General features: G+C 39.8%; 1 protein-coding gene across 1 annotated transcript in view; it reads left to right on the top strand.

Annotated features, from left to right (window-relative positions):
* AGXT2 (alanine--glyoxylate aminotransferase 2) overlaps window positions 1-24,813 on the top strand; it is a gene marked incomplete at both ends in the record, with an annotated part of 120,717 nt that overhangs the window by 39,889 nt on the left and 56,015 nt on the right. The window contains 5 exons of the mRNA XM_082275173.1: window positions 2,363-2,486; window positions 5,904-5,998; window positions 6,826-6,919; window positions 7,975-8,068; window positions 11,381-11,481. Of these exons, the coding sequence (XP_082131299.1) occupies window positions 2,363-2,486; window positions 5,904-5,998; window positions 6,826-6,919; window positions 7,975-8,068; window positions 11,381-11,481 (508 nt within the window). The remainder of the gene's footprint in view (window positions 1-2,362; window positions 2,487-5,903; window positions 5,999-6,825; window positions 6,920-7,974; window positions 8,069-11,380; window positions 11,482-24,813) is intronic.

The raw sequence follows: 24,813 nt of genomic DNA, 5'->3' as shown, positions 1-24,813 counted from the left end.
TTTTCAGTTCTTTCCACAGATTCTCGATTGGATTCAGGTCTGGATTTTGACTTGGCCATTCTAACACCTGGATATGTTTATTTGTGAACCATTCCATTGTAGATTTTGCTTCATGTTTTGGATCATTGTCTTGTTGGAAGACAAATCTCCGTCCCAGTCTCAGGTCTTTTGCAGACTCCATCAGGTTTTCTTCCAGAATTGTCCTGTATTTGGCTCCATCCATCTTCCCATCAATTTTAACCATCTTCCCTGTCCCTGCTGAAGAAAAGCAGGCCCAAACCATGATGCTGCCACCACCATGTTTGACAGTGGGGATGGTGTGTTCAGGGTGATGAGCTGTGTTGCTTTTACACCAAACATAACGTTTTGCATTGTTGCCAAAAAGTTCGATTTTGGTTTCCTCTGACCAGAGCACCTTCTTCCACATGTTTGGTGTGTCTCCCAGGTGGCTTGTGGCAAACTTTAAACGACACTTTTTATGGATATCTTTAAGAAATGGCTTTCTTCTTGCCACTCTTCCATAAAGGCCAGATTTGTGCAGTATACGACTGATTGTTGTCCTATGGACAGAGTCTCCCACCTCAGCTGTAGATCTCTGCAGTTCATCCAGAGTGATCATGGGCCTCTTGGCTGCATCTCTGATCAGTCTTCTCCTTGTATGAGCTGAAAGTTTAGAGGGACGGCCAGGTCTTCATAGATTTACAGTGGTCTGATACTCGTTCCATTTCAATATTATCGCTTGCACAGTGCTCCATGGGATGTTTAAAGCTTGGGAAATCTTTTTGTATCCAAATCCGGCTTTAAACTTCTCCACAACAGTATCTCGGACCTGCCTGGTGTGTTCCTTGTTCTTCATGATGCTCTCTGCGCTTTAAACGGACCTCTGAGACTATCACAGTGCAGGTGCATTTATACGGAGACTTGAATACACACAGGTGGATTCTATTTATCACCATTAGTCATTTAGGTCAAGATTGGATCATTCAGAGATCCTCACTGAACTTCTGGAGAGAGTTTGCTGCACTGAAAGTAAAGGGGCTGAATAATTTTGCACGCCCAATTTTTCAGTTTTTTATTTGTTAACAAAGTTTGAAATATCCAATAAATTTCGTTCCACTTCATGATTGTGTCCCACTTGTTGTTGATTCTTCACAAAAAATTACAGTTTTATATCTTTATAATAAAGACTAAGGTGACCAGCGCTATGGAATATGCAGTGAGTGTAGGTTGAAAGATCACGGTGTAAGCTGCCAACAACCAAACCCAAAAGGGTTAAAGAGTGAAATGTGTGCAAGCGGGGTTGTGAACGGCGCTACCGTGTTAAAAGCATAAATACATTTGGTGAATAAATGTCATAAATAGTGGTATAAAAATCATAAGGAATATATACAAAATATATATATATAAAATTAAAAGTGCTGCATGTGCTGTTTTTAATAAGGTATAACTTATAAAGTGCACATGTGACTCATGGTTTTTCAAAAACCAATTGTAGTGAGAGTACTTACTCTGTGCCTTTAAAATTGCAAATAACAAAGTGCAGAGTGCTGATGCAAAAAAGAGACACAAAACTAAAGACAAGACGGTGATTTTTTATTTTTCATTAAAGGAGTGACCTGTTTAAAAGACAGGTTTAAAGTGATTGTGCACAATAAAGAAATCTTAAACCCTCTGTGCTTTGGTGAACAAAAGTGAAAAGATAGATTTTAAAGCCATTCAATGCAAGCAATTTGCAGGTAAATCAGAAGAAATCTGGGTTGCAGATACCTGCGTGGCCGCTAGGTGTCGCACCCTATATACAACCTGGTGAGTCTTTTCTATAGTGGATATCGTCTAGGGGCTCCTACACTCCCTCTGATCTCTTGAAGTGTGGTCCTCAAAGAAAAATACAGAGAGGGGAACCCCCTGGTACCATATCACAAGCGTGTATAGAAAAAAGCGTATAGTAACTCACAGGGAAGAATCAGGCTGTCCTCGATCAGTGGTGGTGTACGCCGGGAAGCTTCCGCGTTCCACGGCTCTGGCTCCGGAAATGACGTAATGACGTCGAAGACTCCACCCCCCCTAAGTACTCTCACTACAATTGGTTTTTGAAAAACCATGAGTCACATGTGCATTTATAAGTTATACCTTATTAAAAACAGCACATGCAGCACTTTTAATTTTATATATATATATATTTTGTATATATTCCTTATGATTTTTATACCACTATTTATGACATTTATTCACCAAATGTATTTATATCTTTATGTTTAAAGCCTGAAATGTGGCAAAAGGTCGCAAAGTTCAAGGGGGCCGAATACTTTCGCAAGGCACTGTACACCACAGATACAAATATCACTGTTCTTTGTAATTGTAGGAAAGTTACAGAAGCAGCCAAAAGACAGATTGATCGTCTCTGGCACACAACCAATGTTTACCTACATTCGCCAATCCATGAATATGTTGAGAAGCTGACAAGTCGCATGCCTGAGAAACTAAAGGTATTAAACACTTATGCATAAGCAATGTCAATTATTTTTAAAGATCCGCTCTAATTACACAAGATCTGTTTTGAATGGAGTAGGCCAGGCAAACTGTACAACTCAATTGAAAAACAAACTGAAATCTTTTTTTTTTTTTTTTTTTTGGGGGGGGGGGAGTAAAAATAAAAAAAACTAAAATAATGTGGCTGCATAAATGTGCACTCCCTCTTATAACTGGGAATGTAGCTGTGTTCAGAATTAAGCAATCACATTTGAACTCATGTTAAATAGGAGTCAGTACACACCTCAGCACACACCTGCCATCATTTAAAGTCCCTCTGATTAAACCCAAATAAAGTTCAGCTGTTCTAGTAGGTCTTTCCTGACATTTTCTTAGTCTCAACCTACAGCAAAAGCCATGGTCCGCAGAGAGCTTCTAAAGATTCAGAGGGGTCTCAGTCAGGAGAAGGGTACCAAAGAATTTTCAAGGCATCAGATATACCACGGAACACAGTGAAGACAATCATTAAGTGGAGAAAATATGACACAACAGTGACCTCAAAAATTGATGAAAAGATGAGAAATATCTGACAAGTACTGGCTGTGTGGTACATGTGACAACGATAGCCGTATTCTTCATATGTCTGGGCTATGGGGTAGAGTGGCAAGACGGAAGCCTTTTCTTATGAAGAAAAATATCCAAGCCCGGCTAAATTTTACAAAAACACATCTGAAGTCTCCCAAAAACATGTGGGCAAATGTATTATGGTCTGATGAAACCAAGGTTGAACTTTTTGGCCATAATTCCAAAAGATATATTTGGTGCAAAAACAATAATGCACATCACCAAAAGAACACCTTACCATTGTATGCAAGCATGGTGGTGGCAGCATCATACTTTGGGGCTGTTTTTATTCAGCTGGAACAGGAGCCTTAGTCAAGGTAGAGGGAATTATGAACAGTTCTAAATACCAGTCAATACTGGCACAAAACCCTCAGGCTTCTGCTAGAAAGCTGAACATTAAGAGGAACTTCATCTTTTAGCATGACAACGACCCAAAGCATACTGTACCTCGAAATCAACAAAGGAATGGCTTCACTAGAAGAAGAATAATGTTTTGGAATGGCCCAGACCTGAATCTGATTGAAAATCGGTGGGGTGTTCTAAAGAGGGCTGTGCACAGGATATGCTCTCGCAATCTGACAGATTTGGAAGTTTTTTTGCAAAGAAGAGTGGGCAAATATTGCCAATTCAAGATGTGCCATGCTGATAGACTCATACCCAAAAAGACAAAAAATCAAAGGTGCTTCAACAAAGTATTAGTTTAAGGGTGTGCACACTTATGCAACCATATTATTATTTTAGTTTTTTTATTTTTGCTTCCCTCCACCTAAAAGGTTTTAGTTTGTTGTTCAACTGAGTTTTACGATTTATAGGTCACATTACAAGATGGAAAAAGTTCTAAAATGATTTATCTTTGTCTCATTTTTTAACATCACAGAAACCTGACATTTTAACAGGGGTTTGTAGACTCCACTGCGTGTGTGTGTATATATATATATATATATATATATTGTGGGGGATTCGCTCGGTGGCGGGCGTGGATGACCTCTTGGGGAGGTTCGTTACACAGGGAGATAGCCGAGAAGTGGTTTAAAACAACAGTGTAAGGTTTTATTCTTGCAATTTTCTTCACACAAGTGCAAGCTTCAAAAACAGCATAATTCAAAATAAACATAAATAAAATAAATCCTTGCCACTGTGGGCGGCTACCTTCTCACATACAGGAACCTACCTACGGAGTCTGTCTCCAACCTACTGTTGGGCAAACTTTGCTGATCCTACAGCAGACACTCAATAGTCCATGTTTTTTCTCTTCTCACAGCACATGCTCATTGGACTTTCCTTTCACATAGAAGACATCCCTTTGTTTATCTCTTCACACTCTTCACATAGCAACCATTCCTTTGCTTGTCTCTTCACATAGCAAACAGTGCATTTATTTCTTTCCACATAGAAATAGTCCAGTCTTAATTAATTTCCCCTTCACACAGGAAATGTCCATTGGTTTCTTTTCACATAGAAACGATCCAAGACCTCACCTTCGAGTAGTCTTCACACTTGTTACCCTCCTCAGTGCACATCGCTTCAGGAGGTCTTCCCCATGCTCACACAGCTTTCAGGGGGCACACTGTATGTCCTCCTCTACCCACACGGCATCAGGAGGCAGCAATCCTTAGACTTCCTTTGGACAAATTATAGAGGCCTTCATTTCCTCATTCTGAACAGCTGAATGGTTTTCAACTTCCTGCTGGCTATCTCTGCAGCCGACACCCTATAGTAATTGGTGAATTTTCTAAACCAGGTGGAAACGTATATCCTGTCTGTGACTACATCCACAGATTTACCTGACTTCCTGCCACAATATATATATATATATATATATATATATATATATATATATATATATATATATGTGTATATGTATGCAGAAATTTCATTGCATTAATTCAAAATGGTGCTCAGCAATTTGGCACCCACGTGTTTTTAGGCATGCCTTTACGGACATTTTTATTTTTTTCATTGGTCACTAGTCAACCTTATAAACCCTGCACAAAAACGCTGCAAAAAATGCTTGAAAAAACGCCTTAAAAACGCCTATAAAAATAGCAATGCCTAGATGTGAACATAGCCTTAAAACAATATATATGCAAAAAGTAAGCATACAATGGGTGGGGGTGTGGGAGGAGTAAGTATGAAATATCTTGCATAAAATGTCAATGGATCAGTACTTACTATCTCCCTAATTCAGACTCCTTAATTGCTACTGCTCAAAGTCTCCCAACACTTGCAAAGTCTTCCCTTTAAAAATACCTATGCAGATAAGTGGTGACTGTTGAAGAAAAACGAAGATGATCTCTACCAATGCTGCTCACCCCCACTATCACAGTGGTGATCTCTCTCAAATTCAAATATGTGCGCATGTGCACTGCACCTCTTCCTTGTCACGGTAGCTTTGAATCCAGCGCTGCTGCGAGGGAGGGACAGCAAACCCCACATGCACAGGGATATTTTGGCCAGACATTAGGAGGCACATACATGGCCTTCACCTACAGCAGGGCCATTATTCAACTTTAATCAAAGCTGCGCAGTTGGTTTTCATCTACAGGCATTCTTTACCTGCAAAACTGTTTTTTGGGGGGGGGGGGGGTGAACTAACTCTCCAAAAGGGAGACTCTTTGCCAGAAAATGATGTCCCGCATGCTGTAGTTTACTTCCTGGATCTGTAAAGTAAGAGAGAAAACAGATCAATGTTTAACCAGAAGATGAAAAAGTCCCTGTATGTATAAATGTTTATGTGGATACATGAATGAAGACTGTAAATTTTTTCATTTACGTATTGTATGTATCTATTTATTGTCCTTCACATGCAGGTGGCTTACCTGATGAACAGCGGTTCAGAGGCCAATGACGTGGCAATGTTTATGGCAAGACAACATACGGGAAACTTTGATATAATTAGTTTAAGGTAAGCTTGGGAAATATCTGGACCCTGGCTGGCAATGTGACAACTCTAACCATTGCCTGAAGGCCTGTTGTGTAAGAGAGAGTTTGTGGATTGAACTGAACGCCAATGGTCTCTTTATCATCAACTGGTGTTTTTATTAATATATCAAGAAGAGGTCTGCGTAGAATGTGCTGTACCTTTTTTTAAGGCTCCATTTTGGTACCCTAGGCTACAGACCTTCTATACCTATCTCCATATGTTTTTATAAATTATATTTTTGTATTTGGGCCCTGGCTGAGGATGTGACAACGCTGATCAATGCCTGAAGGCCTGTTGCATCTGAACTGAACTTCAACAGGCTCTTTAGCATCAATTGATGTTCTCTTATTAATATATCATGATTGACTGCAGTCTCAATACACTGTACTGGAGCTCAGGGCTCCCTTTTGGTATCCTAAACTAGAGACCTTCCACACCCATCTCCCGACACTGCTACTGAATGTAATCCTGCCATAATTCACCACCATTACTATTTTTCAGTACTGTAATGATCACAGAGCATCATTCCCCCCCCCCCCCCCCCATAGATCTTTTAATACCTCCCTGTCCTCTACAGTTTTATATACACTCATACATTGCAACTCCAATGTCTACCCACTTCCCTATTGTTCATACTCCTTCCTATCCTCCTATGTGCATCTTGTGTCCACTCCACAACACATTGCAAGGATTCTTTTCATAAGCAAGAGACAAGAATGCTCACATTTAGTGGTTAGTTCTGCTTCAGACACTGTTGAAAATAAGCCATTTTTTTTCTTTTCCTAGTTTGTCTGATTGTTATTTTACAGAAGAGGCTATCATGGAAGCAGTCCATACACACGAGGAATAACCGCGTACTCTGCTTACAAGTCCGGAGTGCCCAATGGATTTGGTTGCTACACGGTAAGATGCGATACTTTGGTTTAGATGTGTAATTTACTCAAGTTCACAGTCCATCCAAATGTATTACCATGCAGATTTAGGTAGTTGCATGGCTACATCGGGTGCAATGGGTGTATTTGTGACATGGCCACGGTGTCAGTAGGTCCAACAGTAGCTACAGCTCTGTTCACCTTACAAGCCATATTTTTATCCTGTTCCATCTGCTCTTTCAGAATGTAGGTAAAGGAAGCTTTTTAGTTACATTTAAATATGTTCACATACATTTCCTTTCATCTCTAATGTGCTCAATGTTTCTGTTAAAAAAAAAAAAACTAGAGGCAAAACTTTTTTTTAAAAGCATTATATATATATATATATATAGAGAGAGTAGTGAGGGGGTTAGAACTACTGTAACCCTAGAAAACCTGGGGTGCTGCTCCAGACAATCGTCCTTCAACTCCGGTGACTCTACTCAAGCGTGTAGGCAGCTAAGGAGCCCATCCATCGAGCTGTCAAAAAAAAAAAAAAAAGGAGCCTCCAGAAAATGTTTATGTACATTGCTCAGCACTTTTAGATAACTATAAACATGTTTTACAATGTATCATTTCATTCTTTTAGATCAATGGAATGAACTTCGGTCTGTAAAGAAAAGCAGTTTAGCCACTAAGGCTCAATTCACATATAGGCATCTCAGATCGCGGGCAGAAATGCTGCGATTCTGCCCGCGACCCCGAACCATTACAAGTCACAGGACGCCCGTACGATCTTGCAATTGCACCCCAAACATGGCGCAATTAGTGAGATGAGAGCACACCCTTGGGGGATTTGGTGGTGGTTGTCAAGCTTTCAGCAAGCTTAATTTTGTCACTTTGTGGAATATTATCATAAGACTCATTTATGTATTTGATCATCATGTTGTATTGTTCTTTTTTACACATGAATGCAGCACTTTATATTTCTATTTAAAAGAAACATTTATGGCCCCATTGAAGACTTCCTGTCCTCTTACTTTGTGCTCTTTGTTTTTACATTATGTTTTACTGTAGTGATGACTTACTTTATGATCTGTACTGTAGACAATGTGTCCGGATGTGTTTCTGGGTATATGGGGTGGAAGTCATTGCAGAGATTCCCCAGTGCAGACCACACGAACCTGCTCATGTTCTCCTGGTAAGAGCTGAACCCTGATTGGCTGTTTTTTTTTTTTTTATCCATTAAAGGGATACCGGTATATATACACATAGGAGGTGGATTCAGCAGGATCTGTGTACTATTTATGGAGACGTTCTAGGAGTAAACTCTTGCAGGTGTCAAAACTTCTCTGTCCTCAGACCTTATGAATAAATACCACAATTCCACCTATGTATTACAGGTGCAATACACATGTCATTCATTTCAAACAGCACCCCAATGTACTAGCAGAGTGTAACGGAACCACGACCCACACTGGGCTTGTGGACTTCTGTCACTATACCACTTCCTCCCAGCCTTGAACATAGATGTCAAATATTCCAACCACCCCATACAAAGCTAGCCGACAACTTAGCTTGTACAAGTTAAGGAACCTTCTCCTTTATTGAACAGCATGGACATCCCGTCCTGATCAGATTACCCCATCAGGTCAAGGGTTGCCTGATTACATTATCATACGCAGATTAAATTGTATACAGAAATAGAATTAAACTGAACTAATTATCTAGCCATCTGGACAGAAACAATATGTGAGTTCATTAACAATTAACATTGGGACAGATAGGCTTAACAGAATACACATCACACCTTAATACACAGACCACCAGTGACAGGCTGTCCGTCTCTGACATTGAAGTACAATACACATTATCATAAGTGTAAACACATAACCCCCAGTAGATAACAGGTGAGTATATCAGCATATTCAACGATGTGTGGAAGACAAGTGGTTGAGCTGATCATATTAGCATCTGCTTTGAGTCTTACTGTCTTTCATTCCCAGTGACGGTGAGTACCGTCACACAGAGTATCAAGCAACCCATTTGTACCTCAGTGCACCACAAGACACATGTGTTTAGGCACATTGTGTTGGGGAAAAAAAGCATTGTGGTGAGTTGGCAGTCCATCAAACACACATTAATGTGCAGCAACACTCCCCTTTGAACAAGCTTTGCTGCTTTTAAGTCAAAATTTTAGTAAAAACTAGTGCTAGTAGTTCACTCCTTCTCTATGCTGTATTATACCTTTGCAACAGGTTGTCTAATTGTAAGTATTTTTTGTAATCCAAGTGCCTTCTTGTTAATGGAAATCAATAAACACATTGAAAAAAACTGCTGCTAGAATGTGCTGTTGTAGACAAAATTGGGTCCACTTTGCATTCACAGCTACTTTTTAACTGCACAGACCACTAGTATAGAAAAAGGAGAGTCCTTTTGACCCATCCTTTGGCCCCCGCCCTGCAGTCCTCCTGCATTGGCCCCCAGGTGCCATTATGATAATCCATCTCTGGCACTGTTTCCTTCTGGTCTGAACAGCAGCACTATCTTCTTTCTGGAGTTTACAATGATACATAGAAAATACAGTTACATAGAAAATACAAAGTAGCACTCTACCTCCCAAACCTTAATATGTGTGAATAAACATTTGTGGACTCCACATATATATATATATATATATATATATATATATATATATATATATATAATAACGTCGATAAACATAACTCCAAAGAAGTGATAATAAGCTGGATCTTCTCCTTAACCGCTTGCCGACTGCCTAACGCCGATCTACGTCGGCAGTCAGCCCCTCACAAGCAAAGTAACGTAGGGCTACGTCACTAGCTTGTGAGGGTCTAGGGAGCGAGCGCGCGCCCCCGGAGGCGCGCTCCCGCTCCCGCGTGGTCACGGACCCCCCCGCGCATGTGACCGGCGGACCCGATGTCCGCCGGTCACTCTGCGATCGGCGGGGGAGAGGGAGAAAGTCAGGCGGCTTGTGTAAACAAGCTGCCTGTCATTCTCCCCTGTGTATGAAGGATGATCATACGGTTCTACTATGTAGAACCGTTGATCACTCTTCATACATCTGAAGCCACAGCCAATCACAGTAGAAAGCACGCCCCTAGGGACACACATAGCCCCTCCCTTTCAAAAAAAGTTAACCCCTTCACTGCCAGTGTATTTTTACAGTAACAGTGCATATGTATAGCACTGATTACTGTAGAAATGTCACGGTAACCCCAAAAGTGTCAAAAATGTCAGTCAAGGGTCAGATCTGTCCGCCGCAATGTCGCAGTACCGCAAAAAAAATCGCAGATCGCCGCCATTACGCGTTAAAAAAAAAACAACAAAAATGACAAAAATCTTTCCCTTTGTTAGTAAACGCGATAACTTTTGCACAAACCAATCAAAATACGCTTTTTGTGATTTTTTTTACCAAACATAGGTAGCATAAAACAAATTGGCCGAAAATTTTAAAAAATTTAGATTTTTACATTTTTTGGGGGGGGGAATTTCATATAAAAAAATGTAAAAAATATTGTTATTTTTGCAAAATTTACGCTATTTTTTTGTTTATAGCGCATGATCAAAATATCGCACAGGTGATCAAATACCACCAAAAGAAAGCTCTGTTTGTGGGAAAAAAAGGACGCCAAATTCGTTTAGATACAGCGTCGCACGACCGCGCAATTGTCCGTTAAAGTCACGCAGTGCCGAATCGCAAAATACCCCCTGGTCGTTTAGCAGCCAAATCCTCCGGGGCTTAAGTGGTTAACCACTTCTGGACAGGAAGGATTTGCCCCCTTAATGACCAGCCCATTTTTTGTGATTCGGCACTGCGTTAATTTAACGGAATATTGCATGGTCGTGCGACGCTGTACTGAAATAAAATTGATGTCCTTTTTTCCCCACAATTTGTCCAAATTTGGACATTTGTCACTTAGGGGTGTACTTACTTTTGTTGCCAGCGAGTTAGACAATAATGGCTGTATGTTGAGTTATTTTGAGGGGACAGCAAATTTACACTGTTATACAAGCTGTACACTCACTACTTTACATTGTAGCAAAGTGTCATTTCTTCAGTGTTGTCACATAAAAAGATATAATAAAATATTTACAAAAATGTGAGGGGTGTACTCACTTTTGTGAGATACTGTAATCGTGAATGAGATGGGTAAAAGGTGACTTCAGTGCCTGTTCTCCACCTGTAGAGAACTCCTCCTTTCACCTTTTTCAGGGCTTAATCGCAGAATTCTCTACAGGTGGAGAACCGGAGATGAAGTCAGCTTTTTCCCGTCTCATTACATTTATGTAACAGGGAGTCAGTGTGCAGCCAGTCATCATTTTGTTGAAGTTAACTAGAGCCTGACAAGCTGATCCCGTCTGTCTTCCACCAGTCTATTCTGGTACTATTCTTATAGTTTTGTGCCTAATCTGAGGTTATATGGAATGCGGTTCAATTTTCCTTTGTTGATTAATTTTTAAGGCAGCCTCATCACCTCTGTTTTCTCAGGTTCCTGTGACGCCAAAGACCGATATATTGAGCAGCTGAAGGAAACTCTGGACACCAGCGTTGCAATGAAAGTAGCTGCATTCATTGCTGAACCTATAATGGTAACTCAACAGAATTACTTAGAATATAGGATCCAGCTTATTACTACTTTTCACCTAAGACAGCAATCTCTTAAGAACACTACAAACATATTCAGATACAGTACAAGAGGTTATAGCGTGTTCAGCTTTCAAGAACACTAGCCAATGTGTGCCCATTCCATGAAAAGGCAGTTCTGATAACTGTAGGTAATAGAAAAAGAAACACTGCATCTGGTGAAGGACACATTGGGGTGGGTGGATATAGATTTAGTGAACAGAACAATGAGAGAAAGTTTGCAAATATAAAGTTTCACGATTTTTCCTTAAAGTATGACTATAGACAGATAGATAGTTTTTCTCATATGTAACATAGTTTTACTACCTGTTTATCCTGCCAGTAGATCCATTAGCTTTCTACTTCCTGTAATACATAGTTACATAGTAGTTGAGGTTGAATAAAGACAATAGTCCATCCAGTTCAACCTGTGTAGGTGTGTGTGACCGTAATCATCTCTCATACCCCTGAATGTTCTGATCCTTGAGATGTACGTCCAAGAGTCTTTTGAAAGTAGCCATACTTCCCGCAGAAACCACCTCTTGTGGTAGAGAATTCCACAGTCGTGTAGCCCTAACCGTAAAGAACCCCCTGCGTTGCCTGAGGTTAAAACATTTCTCCTCTAATTGCATTGTATGTCCTCGAGTCCTCATGCAATCCTTTCGACTGAATAGCTTTTTTTCTATGCTGAGATCACCATTGAGGTATTTGTAAATTGCTATCATGTCCCCTACATATACAGTGACAACTGTGTTTGTTCTGTAGTCAGATCAAGCAGCAGCATTGTCCCCCTGTGGACATGGTAGTCTTAGTACTTTCCTTAAGGAAGAACTATGGCACTACAGATTCCTAGGGTTCTAGTTCTAATGTGCAAGAATGCTCAGCATATTTGCTTTTTTGTCAGACTAACATCTAAAGCTCCCTCCTCCAGCAATGGGGGGTCCACGGTCCCCCTTGTCAGTCTGTCGCTTCCACCCACTTTCTGTCCTTTTCAGGTCTCCAGCTGTCTTCAGCCATGCGTAAATCCTGCGCATGATCATGGGAGTTACTTTATCCTGGCACCCAGCACTTATTCCAGCATGTTTCAAATGCCTTAAGGCTGCACAGCAGTCAGTTTAGATTTCTTTATAAAATTGATACCAAGCCTGGGAAGATGTTTTATGGGAGGCCTGTCTGCCATAAAACTCTACCTGCTATCTATCTTTTTAAAAAGTAAATTATTTTAAGTTTTACTGTTGTTATTACTCTAATACTGGTTGGTACAGGTACTGTAGCCCCCCCTGCCCCCAAGAATGTGGTGGTACCCCAAGTGACAGGGTGGGCTGACATCTCACCTCAGGCGTAGATCTTTTAGGCATAGTGGGACATGTGAACAGATGGGCACCAGTTACTTTTAGGTAAAAAAAAAGAGGTTTATTGCTCACACCAAACAAAAGCTCTAGGGAGAGGGGCATAGGGAGTTCAGAACACCCTTGGCTGGCCTGCAGACACAATAGCACACAAAAGACACCAGTGCAAGGACAGAAAAAGAACATTTAAGCTGAACCCATCAATCTCTACCTTCTTGGTAGCAGCCATCTCCATAAACCACAACTTTACATTAGCAGCAGAGGTAGTCTGGATGAGTCCATCTCGTCACTTTTCAAGGCTCTCCACAAATTCCTTAGGCAGGACCTCATGTGGCATAGTGACCTCTGGTACTTCATCTTAGGCCTCATCAGTTTAATTCCTGTCCTCAGCCAGGCTCCTGAATCACAGAGCATCAAGCACCAGGACACGCTGGACAGGCAGACTTCTACTTCAAGGACATGTACAGGCTTCAGGCCTAATCACTTAGCTGCTTCACATACCCCCACCCCCACCCACCCCAGGCCAGAGACTGGGTGGAAGAGAGAAATCACTTGGCCTTGCCCGCATATTTGTACTTTCCCCCAGCATACACCAGTGGCTAGGAAACTCCTACTGGTTGGCTAGGGGAAGTAGGAGTATTCATGAATCAGTTCTACTATAGCTTCTTATACTGATACCAGAGGTACCAGTGAGCAAGTAGACTATAAATCAGCTAGACTGTCTACCACCCAGCAGAACTGCCCCTGTTTAGGACAGGGTAGCTAAATGCACAACATATGTCTAGCAATTGCACCACTGTCAACCAACTTTTGATTGCAAAAACAATTAAAAGGATCCATTCAACCACCCCTGAGATAACCCTGGGATATATACTATAGATAATTTTTTTTTTTTTTTATGGTACCGTACTGCTTTGATCAGCCGAATCACTCTTGTAGCCTAAAGCTGGCTGAAAGTGGTTGACATTGTTATAACGCTGTGTGTTTTAGTGACAGTAAGAAAAGCAAAAGTCACACAAATTACTTTCTTCTGCAATTAGGGCTGTAACTCTCTGGGATGAGGACCCATAACAAAACCATTTAGGGACCACCTGGCTCTCTAAGGCCAGCCATAGATGGTTCAAATCCTGCTGAACCGGCCGAGATTCTAACTGTGTGTGAGCAGGCTGAATGTATCGATCAACTTGGGTAAAACCAGCCTGCCGGATTCCCTTGTGATTTCTGCATACAGCTGCAATAGCTGATAGCAATAATCACTGTCTTCCCCTGGCGGTTGCAGGAAAGAAATTTGCACCATTTATGGCCTGCCTAATTCTTCTAGTAATACAGAATACTAATTGTTTTATAGACGTTCCAACGCTATACATTATTTTATCCAAATGTTTCTGCCAATTACTACTGCTGCCTGCATCAACCATTGTGTACCCAGACAGCTTTGGACCCTCTGTGATTCAGGGCCCCATAGCAGTTGCTAGGTTTACTATGGCTGTTTGCTAAGGTTTGCTATGGCTTTAGTTATGCCTTTGCCTGTATTTCATGGTGTTGGTTAGATGGTGTCTGCTGAAGGGGAGAATCAATTTGTAGGCTGATTGGCCAGTTTTGAGGGTTAGGTCCCTGAACCTCATAGTCAGAGATCAAACAACCAATGTCTTATTATTAGTCACACAACTAGCAAGAGAATGGTTCGGAATTGGAAGATTTGCTGGACTAATGTAATAAGTCTGCACTGGGACATTTCTATAACATATCATTTTCAAATTGTCCACAGTCCAATTTTCCAGCCACTGCTCATGTAAACCATCCCCCACAACATTACCACCACCATGCTTTACAGTTGGTATGGCACTCTCAGGGTATTGAGTAAGGCCATATTTGGTCCCATCAGAGTAGACAACTTTTTTGCATGTGTAGCACCCTCCTAGTTAGGTAGGTGCTAGGTAAATGCATCTATGCTCCTTCTGCTTATCAGGGGAGCCTGATCTATTAGGTTGCCTGTCACATGTTTTCAGGTGTGATACACTGGGTCTGAGGGAGTGTCCCCACTGCATCCAATGAGGGAGCTTGTTGGACAGTGGAGGAAACCCAGCCAGTGACACATCATGTTTTATGGCAGTCCCAGTGGGAGGGCATTCCTGCAATGCATCCTGGGATTGACCATAAATACTAAGGGGACATGTGACAGGGCAAGAAGCAGAGTCCCAGGAGGAGGTGGATGGCTCTCTCTTTTACTGCAGTGTGTGGAGAAAGGTGGTCTTAGGCAGTCAGCCTAGTGAACCAGGTGTGGAGCTGATCTGCAGAGGATCCAGTGAAGCTGACAGTGTAGCTGCTGGCAGAGTCTCTCGGGAAAAACAGTGTCCTTGAGTACCAGGAGATTTGCCTAAGGGTCTGCCCCGAAAGGGGGACCACTCCAGTGAAGTCAGGGGATCAAGGAGCTAGCTCAAACCAAGAGTGCTATAGTAAAGGGGGTGCCGTGTAGAGAACCCTGAAGAATAGGAAAAAAAAGGGGGTGCCAGGAAAGGGCCCTGAAGAGTGTTCTGCAGTACAGTACAGCTTATCTAATACAGTTCATTAACTACTTCTTCACTGCTAGTGACAAGGTGAAGCAGCGGCCTTGCCGCACCCAGCAACAAATAGTCGTCCCAGCATATTGTGCATGGTTATAACAAGTTGGAGTATCCCACTCAATCCCTTCTCCTATCCAAATTCTCAATAAAACCACAAAAACCAAAACTCTTAGACTGTTTCCTGACTGAACCAAAGCACTTTGAAAATGCTCAACTGTCATGTCGTTGCTAAGGGTAACCCAGGGGAACCCGTAACCAGCAGCTCCCAAAGGAGTACTGCTACACATGTACTGTATGTTGTCTATCACATGTGCATGTATATCAGCAATGTATTTTTTCTCATCACTTTACCTAAGCTTGGCATGAGGGAGCATCCAGAATATAGCTGTCCCATGGACAGTATCTCTCATCTCCGCTGTGGGTTTCTGAATTTCCTTTAGAGTTACTACTGGCCTCTTTGGTTGCTTTTTGAAAGACGAATACCCTACCCAGTCAGTAAGTTTTGGTGAATGTCATTGTCGGTCTTAAAGGCCCATACACACAATCAGAAAATCAAATGAAAAATTCCTGCTTTCAAAGCGATTGTGCAATAATCTGATAATTCGTACACTGCTTTCATCCGAAACTATCTCAAGGGATATTTTATGCAGGAGGTGACCAGCGCTATGGAGTTTATAATAAATACAAAAAAAGACCTAAGGTGTAAGCTGCCAACAACCAACCCTGAAAGGGTTAAAAGTGATAAAATTGTAAAGAAGGTTGAAATCGGCGCTACCTTCAAAGTGCTAATGTGCCAAATAAATAAATAAATAGTGTATAAATAAAGTGCTGGAGTGTATTATTTATTTAAAGTGCTCATATTCTGAGTGATAACGGGTTAGATATTGCAACACTTATCAATCATAAGTGCTAGTGCCAGAAAAAACTTGAAAAAGAAACCAAACCCGGTGCTTTTATTCAAATTAATAATATGTATTACAGTGATAAACCGTGGAAGTTTACATAAATAACATATACACAAATAGTGCTTGTTTTATTGGAAGAATGACTGTAAAATAATAACCTGTTATTATTACGTGCTGTGATCATAAAGTGATGTGAAACTTCACATGTATATGCAAGTGAAAGAATAAATAAAATAGTGAGTCCTCTCTAGTAGAGAAATTAAAAAAACAGGTGTTGAACAAAAGAAAAAGGAGAGCACGGATTGCAAACACCACTGTAGCCACTAGGTGTCGCACCCGGCCAGTATACCACCTGTATAACAATAGGGACCAATATGGAATCCTGGGGTTCCCTCACCACGGTCTCTCCTCGTCCCGAGTACCTCAGAATATAAAAAGAGAGAGAGAGGGGGACCCCTTGGTGCGATGTATGGTGCCAATCTTTAAAAGGCGAGGTAGTAACTCACGGTTAGGCTGTCCTCGATCAGTGAAGAGAAGCCGGGAAGCTTCCGCGTTCCACGGCCCAAGCTCCAAATACCGGAAGTGACGTAGTGACGTAAGACTCCACCCTACGCGTTTCGTAATACAACGTCTACTGGAGCGGCGTCAACATATCGGGCTCCCGGTGTTAAATAGCCGCACTGTCTCCTAGGTAACCAAATGGCTTCCGCCGCCATATTGGTGCTCTCAGACCTGAAGCCGGACGGAGGACACCTTTAGCCTCACTGCAATGCCGGCGATTTTGGTTCTGTAATGGAGTGGCAGCTTTCATCATTTCGGGGACAGCCAATACCGATCAAGGTGTATATGTGAACTTGCAAATCATAGGATAAAAATAAAAATAAAAATTGTTTTATTTCAAAAAAATTCTTCTCCGCAAAAAAAGGAGAAATAAAAGCAAAAAAGCAAAAAAAACTTTATTTAAAAACATGGCGACAACGGAACTATCTTATAGCCAGACTAATAACCAATTCCATGGGATATATACCACTTCTCTCTGCAGGCCCATTCTGATATTCAGTGTGCAAAGGGGAACAGCCAAGGGGCATGTCAGAAAGGTTTTCCTAAATAACAGGGTAATCATGGATGGTTAATGATTTAAAAGTTATATAGATAAAAAGTGTAAAAAAATAATAATAAAAATAAAAAAATGAAAATCAAAACATAAAATATAATAAAATAATGTCTATTCTTTGGAGTTCTTCTGATCTGATGTTCATGTTGATGTTGCTTCGGATATTTCCTAAGTGTTTAAACGGGATCAACCATATTATCCAACTTACATATTTTAATCATGTTGATTTTATATTGATGCTGGATGAGAAGGCTTATTCCTATTCCTCATTATGCTGAATAAAAATTCCACGTATTTATTTTACGTTTGTACCATGCTGCTTGGTAGAATTAAATATATAGTTCAATGGTTTTTATATTTAAAATTATTTTTTATATTCAAAATTATGTGTTGAGGTTGGACGAGAAGGCTCCTCAGAATTATAATTCTTTTGTGGTCTTTTATGATATCTTGGTTTAGTGAAAGGCAATTTTCTTTCATATGTATGTATATATACACGTCTAGTGCGGGTGACCCCAAATACATATACAGTCGCTAGATAGAACAATTTGTTCCACTAGGAAAAAGTTTTTTTATTTATAGCAATTATTTTCCGTATGGTGATAATATACCAAAAAATTGAATTTGAGGCAAAAATGTATGTTGCTAGGAGTTTGTTTACAGGCAATGTGAAAATATACAATGAAATGCAGATATGCTTGGAGATATAAAATACAAATATCCAAAAATTGATATTAAAAACCAAAAACAATTATTGGAGTTCTCCATAGGAAAAAAGATAAAAAATTAAAAAAATTAGGGAAGAGGTATGAAATTTAATTAATATAGGAGATTGGGTAAAGACTTAAAACCTCTAAAAACTTCTAAAAGACGGGAATCTTTTAAAATCCTATTACAAACCTTTTCCTAAAACAGAAATTCTTTCAAAAAAGAATTATAAAATAGGATACTAAAAGGAAGAATTTTTAAAAGGATTTTTTCAAAAGAATTCTTTGAAAAGAGTTCTTTAAAAAGGATAAAAGATAGGGGGGGGGAAGCGGGGGGGGGGGTTTCAAGATAAAGGATAAAATGTATATGAAGTTGTGGATTAAATGTCTGTTATAAAACAATTTAGATCTATATCTACATTCAACCCATCAGGGCGAAGAGACCTCATCAGAAAAATCCACTTAGTTTCGTTTTTTGATATCATCCTTTTCTTGTTTCCTCCTCTCCAATCCCCTTTTATTTTATCAATTCCATAGAAAATTAAGCCAGATGGGTTTTTTGCATGTTTTTCTTTAAAATGTCTTGAAAGGTTGTGTTTATCGAACCCCTTTTTAATATTTTTTATATGTTCCCTAATTCTTACATATAGGGGACGAGTTGTTCTGCCTATATATTGTAGATGACAGGGGCATTCGATGACATAGGTTACGTGTGTACTATTGCAGGTGATGGTTTCCCTTATTTTATACTCTACACCTGTGGTGTGAGATTTAAATCTATCAGTCTTCCTTGGTTGATGCCTATTATTCCTACAAGGAAGGCAATTCCGACACCTAAAAAAACCATTAATGTTTGTAGGCAATTTTATTGTTTTTGGGGGATTCACCACGTTGTGTACCACCTTGTCTCTCAGTGTAGGTGCTCTCCTGTATACAAATGATGGTTTATTAGGCAAAATTTTCTTGAGTGTCCTGTCCGCTGTAAGAATGGGCCAATATTTCTTGATTATTTTCTCCACATCTTTATGCTGCCTATTATAGCCAGTAATAAAGGCAAACTCATGTTTGTTTTGTTTGGCTTTTTTCCTCCCATTTTCTTTTATCAGATCCTTTCTGTCAGTGTTCTTTATCATGTTCTTTAAAATTTCCAGGTTTTTCTTTTTGTATCCTTTTTCCACAAACCTTTGTATAAGGGCATCTGCTTGTGTATTAAAATCTTGAATATTACTGCAGTTTCTCCGTATGCATAATAATTGCCCTTTCGGAATGTTGCCCAACCACTGTGGGTGGTGGCAGCTTCTAATTGGAATATATCCATTCTTGTCTGTTTTTTTAAAAAAGGTCTTACTAGCCAATCTCCCATCCTGTTTAAAAAGTTCCAAATCTAAAAAAGCCACTTTTTGGTTATCCCAATTTCCTGTGAACGTAATTCCATAAGCATTTGCGCTGATTTCATCAAAAAAGTTTTGTAATGATTCCATATCTCCTCTCCATATCAGAATAATATCATCTATATACCTCTGGTAATACTTTAAATTTGGCCTTTCCACACTAAAAACTTGCTCCTCTTCCCATTTTTGCATGAAAATATTAGCGACACTGGGGGCATACTTTGCCCCCATAGCTACTCCTTTCGTTTGGCCATAGTATCTTCCTTTATACCAGAAGTAATTCGAATTCATTACCATTTTCAAACCTTCTAAAATAAAGTGCACCTGTGCATGTTTTAAATCTGTGTTTTTAAAAAGGGCCCACTCCACGCTATCCAGCCCATCTTGTTGTACTATGTTGGTATATAGCGAATTTACGTCAATGGTGACCAGGATATCTTCCTCCCTAATTTCCAACTTCTGAATATCTGATAATAGTTGCTTGCTGTCTCTGAGGTACGATTTACCTTTAGGTACCAGGGGTTGTAAGAATTTGTCCAAATACTCTCCTAATCGAGAGTGGACAGAATTAATGCCACTCACTATGGGGCGCCCTGGTGGTTTTTCTTCATTTTTATGTATTTTAGGTAAATAATATATGACTGGTGTTTTTGCAGCTTCCAAATGTAGATATTTTGCCTCTTTATTATTTAAAATGCCCAGGTCTTTTCCTTTCTTAATGTATGTTTTCAAATTTTTTTCGTATTTCTTTTTGGGGTCCCCAGGAAGTTTTTTGTATGTGTCTTCCGCACTAAGGAGATGCTCCATTTCGTCCTCATAATCTTTTTGGTTTAGGATGACCAGACCCCCTCCCTTGTCAGCTGGTCTGATAACAATTCCTTTCTTCTTTTCAAGTTTTTTGATTGTGTTCCAAATATCCTTTTCTTTTCTATTTTTTATCTTCAAAGCTCTAATTTCCTCTTCCACCATCCTTTTAAAAACTTCTAAATTTTCATTATGGGGGTTTTTTGGGTTGAAGGTCGACTTGTTTTTAAGTGCAGTGTGCCTGAATTCAGTATTTTCTGAAGGATTTCCTTTCTCACCTTTAATTTCAAAAAAATTTTTGATATTAATCTTGCGTATATACTTTTGCAGGTCTATGTAGGCCTCGAATTTGTCCAAATTTTTATCCGGCGCATACTTTAAGCCTAAATCCAGAAGCCTCAGTTCATCTTCATCAAAGGTAATGCTGCTTAGGTTAAAAATTCCTTTTCCTATTGTTCTCTCCTTCTTTTTCTTAGACCCCCCTCGTTTGCCCCTTGGCCTCCGTTTCCTCCATATTCGTAGAACCTCGGGGGATCCTCTCTCCTGTGCGAATCGTATCCTCCTTGTCTTGGGGGGCCTTGATGATTTTCCCGTTGGGGCCTTTCTCTGTCTTCCCTCCAATTTATGTGTTGATTCCCTTGTGGTCTGTGGGGTCCTCTCGGGCCCCCTTGGTACTGTCCATGTCTCCAAGGTTGGTGCCAACCGTTGTTCCTCCATTGGCCTTGATGTCCTTGAGGGCCTCCTCTGGGTGGTCTTCCCCTGTTCCCCCTGGGAAAAAAACCCCTTCTGGGAGGAGGTCCTCTGTTGTTGTAATGGTCATCTGGGTATTGTCTTGGGGGAGGTCCCCTATTCTCGTAATGGTCATCTGGGTAATGTCTTAAGGGAGAGAACCTGTTGTATGTATCAATACGATTATGGGAATTATATGGTGTTCTGTTTTCCGAATATGCATTCTCTCTGTGATCAGTATAAATTGGTCTTTGTTCCAGGGATCTTTCTCCATTTGTTCTTCCTCCGTTTGCTGGCGTTCTGGGAGTTCTGGGGGTTCTAGGGGTTGCAGGTGTTCCGACTTCCATCCAAGAATCCTCGTCATCTTCTCCCATTTCAGAAGGTTCCCTGGAGTCCAAGTGGATAGGATCCACACTAGCTCCTAGCCCATTATATAGTTCATCTGATTGCCACTTATATACATCTTTATTTCTGTAGTCCAAGATGTCCCTTTTATACTTCTTCTGTTTTTTAGCTTGTATTGTCTTGTCATACTTTTGTATGGCATCCTGAAGTGCCTTCTCTTTATTCTTGTACTCTGTTGTGTCCGCATATGGTACTAGCTGTTCTTTAAGTTGTATGATAGTGCTTTCAATTTTTTTAAGTTTAAATTGTCTCCTTTTAATAAGCATCAATAGGAGTTCCTTCTCGCACTTATTAAAAAAGGCATACCATTGGTCCAGGAGGGTTGGGTCTGTGATATGATCATTGGGGGAGATATCCCACCTCAGTCTCCTAGGTGTTATTTCTTCCTTTGTATATTTTTCCAAGGTTACTATATCCCACCAGACCCGTAGCTGTTTTTCCATGTTGTGTTTTAATTGTTTAAAAGAACCCTCCATATCCTGTCTCTGTATAATGGTATCCTGATCAAAAATTTCTTCCACATTCACTGCTCTAGAGGTCATGTATTTAAAGATCTCCATTCTGCTGCTAGGTCTTGGTGAAGTCACCAAGGTGTCTTCGCAAGAAATGTTTTATGCAGGAGGTGACCAGCGCTATGGAGTTTATAATAAATACAAAAAAAGACCTAAGGTGTAAGCTGCCAACAACCAACCCTGAAAGGGTTAAAAGTGATAAAATTGTAAAGAAGGTTGAAATCGGCGCTACCTTCAAAGTGCTAATGTGCCAAATAAATAAATAAATAGTGTATAAATAAAGTGCTGGAGTGTATTATTTATTTAAAGTGCTCATATTCTGAGTGATAACGGGTTAGATATTGCAACACTTATCAATCATAAGTGCTAGTGCCAGAAAAAACTTGAAAAAGAAACCAAACCCGGTGCTTTTATTCAAATTAATAATGTGTATTACAGTGATAAACCGTGGAAGTTTACATAAATAACATATACACAAATAGTGCTTGTTTTATTGGAAGAATGACTGTAAAATAATAACCTGTTATTATTACGTGCTGTGATCATAAAGTGATGTGAAACTTCACATGTATATGCAAGTGAAAGAATAAATAAAATAGTGAGTCCTCTCTAGTAGAGAAATGAAAAAAACAGGTGTTGAACAAAAGAAAAAGGAGAGCACGGATTGCAAACACCACTGTAGCCACTAGGTGTCGCACCCGGCCAGTATACCACCTGTATAACAATAGGGACCAATATGGAATCCTGGGGTTCCCTCACCACGGTCTCTCCTCGTCCCGAGTACCTCAGAATATAAAAAGAGAGAGAGAGGGGGACCCCTTGGTGCGATGTATGGTGCCAATCTTTAAAAGGCGAGGTAGTAACTCACGGTTAGGCTGTCCTCGATCAGTGAAGAGAAGCCGGGAAGCTTCCGCGTTCCACGGCCCAAGCTCCAAATACCGGAAGTGACGTAGTGACGTAAGACTCCACCCTACGCGTTTCGTAATACAACGTCTACTGGAGCGGCGTCAACATATCGGGCTCCCGGTGTTAAATAGCCGCACTGTCTCCTAGGTAACCAAATGGCTTCCGCCGCCATATTGGTGCTCTCAGACCTGAAGCCGGACGGAGGACACCTTTAGCCTCACTGCAATGCCGGCGATTTTGGTTCTGTAATGGAGTGGCAGCTTTCATCATTTCGGGGACAGCCAATACCGATCAAGGTGTATATGTGAACTTGCAAATCATAGGATAAAAATAAAAATAAAAATAGTTTTATTTCAAAAAAATTCTTCTCCGCAAAAAAAGGAGAAATAAAAGCAAAAAAGCAAAAAAAACTTTATTTAAAAACATGGCGACAACGGAACTATCTTATAGCCAGACTAATAACCAATTCCATGGGATATATACCACTTCTCTCTGCAGGCCCATTCTGATATTCAGTGTGCAAAGGGGAACAGCCAAGGGGCATGTCAGAAAGGTTTTCCTAAATAACAGGGTAATCATGGATGGTTAATGATTTAAAAGTTATATAGATAAAAAGTGTAAAAAAATAATAATAAAAATAAAAAAATGAAAATCAAAACATAAAATATAATAAAATAATGTCTATTCTTTGGAGTTCTTCTGATCTGATGTTCATGTTGATGTTGCTTCGGATATTTCCTAAGTGTTTAAACGGGATCAACCATATTATCCAACTTACATATTTTAATCATGTTGATTTTATATTGATGCTGGATGAGAAGGCTTATTCCTATTCCTCATTATGCTGAATAAAAATTCCACGTATTTATTTTACGTTTGTACCATGCTGCTTGGTAGAATTAAATATATAGTTCAATGGTTTTTATATTTAAAATTATTTTTTATATTCAAAATTATGTGTTGAGGTTGGACGAGAAGGCTCCTCAGAATTATAATTCTTTTGTGGTCTTTTATGATATCTTGGTTTAGTGAAAGGCAATTTTCTTTCATATGTATGTATATATACACGTCTAGTGCGGGTGACCCCAAATACATATACAGTCGCTAGATAGAACAATTTGTTCCACTAGGAAAAAGTTTTTTTATTTATAGCAATTATTTTCCGTATGGTGATAATATACCAAAAAATTGAATTTGAGGCAAAAATGTATGTTGCTAGGAGTTTGTTTACAGGCAATGTGAAAATATACAATGAAATGCAGATATGCTTGGAGATATAAAATACAAATATCCAAAAATTGATATTAAAAACCAAAAACGATTATTGGAGTTCTCCATAGGAAAAAAGATAAAAAATTAAAAAAATTAGGGAAGAGGTATGAAATTTAATTAATATAGGAGATTGGGTAAAGACTTAAAGACTTTGATGAAATCAGCGCAAATGCTTATGGAATTACGTTCACAGGAAATTGGGATAACCAAAAAGTGGCTTTTTTAGATTTGGAACTTTTTAAACAGGATGGGAGATTGGCTAGTAAGACCTTTTTTAAAAAAACAGACAAGAATGGATATATTCCAATTAGAAGCTGCCACCACCCACAGTGGTTGGGCAACATTCCGAAAGGGCAATTATTACGCATACGGAGAAACTGCAGTAATATTCAAGATTTTAATACACAAGCAGATGCCCTTATACAAAGGTTTGTGGAAAAAGGATACAAAAAGAAAAACCTGGAAATTTTAAAGAACATGATAAAGAACACTGACAGAAAGGATCTGATAAAAGAAAATGGGAGGAAAAAAGCCAAACAAAACAAACATGAGTTTGCCTTTATTACTGGCTATAATAGGCAGCATAAAGATGTGGAGAAAATAATCAAGAAATATTGGCCCATTCTTACAGCGGACAGGA

The sequence above is a fragment of the Pelophylax lessonae genome (genome assembly GCF_965119305.1).
Source record: "Pelophylax lessonae genome assembly, chromosome: 1".
Classification (NCBI taxonomy): Eukaryota; Metazoa; Chordata; class Amphibia; order Anura; family Ranidae; genus Pelophylax; species Pelophylax lessonae.
Note: the sequence above shows the minus strand (reverse complement) of the source record. Positions and strands in the feature narration are given on the sequence as shown.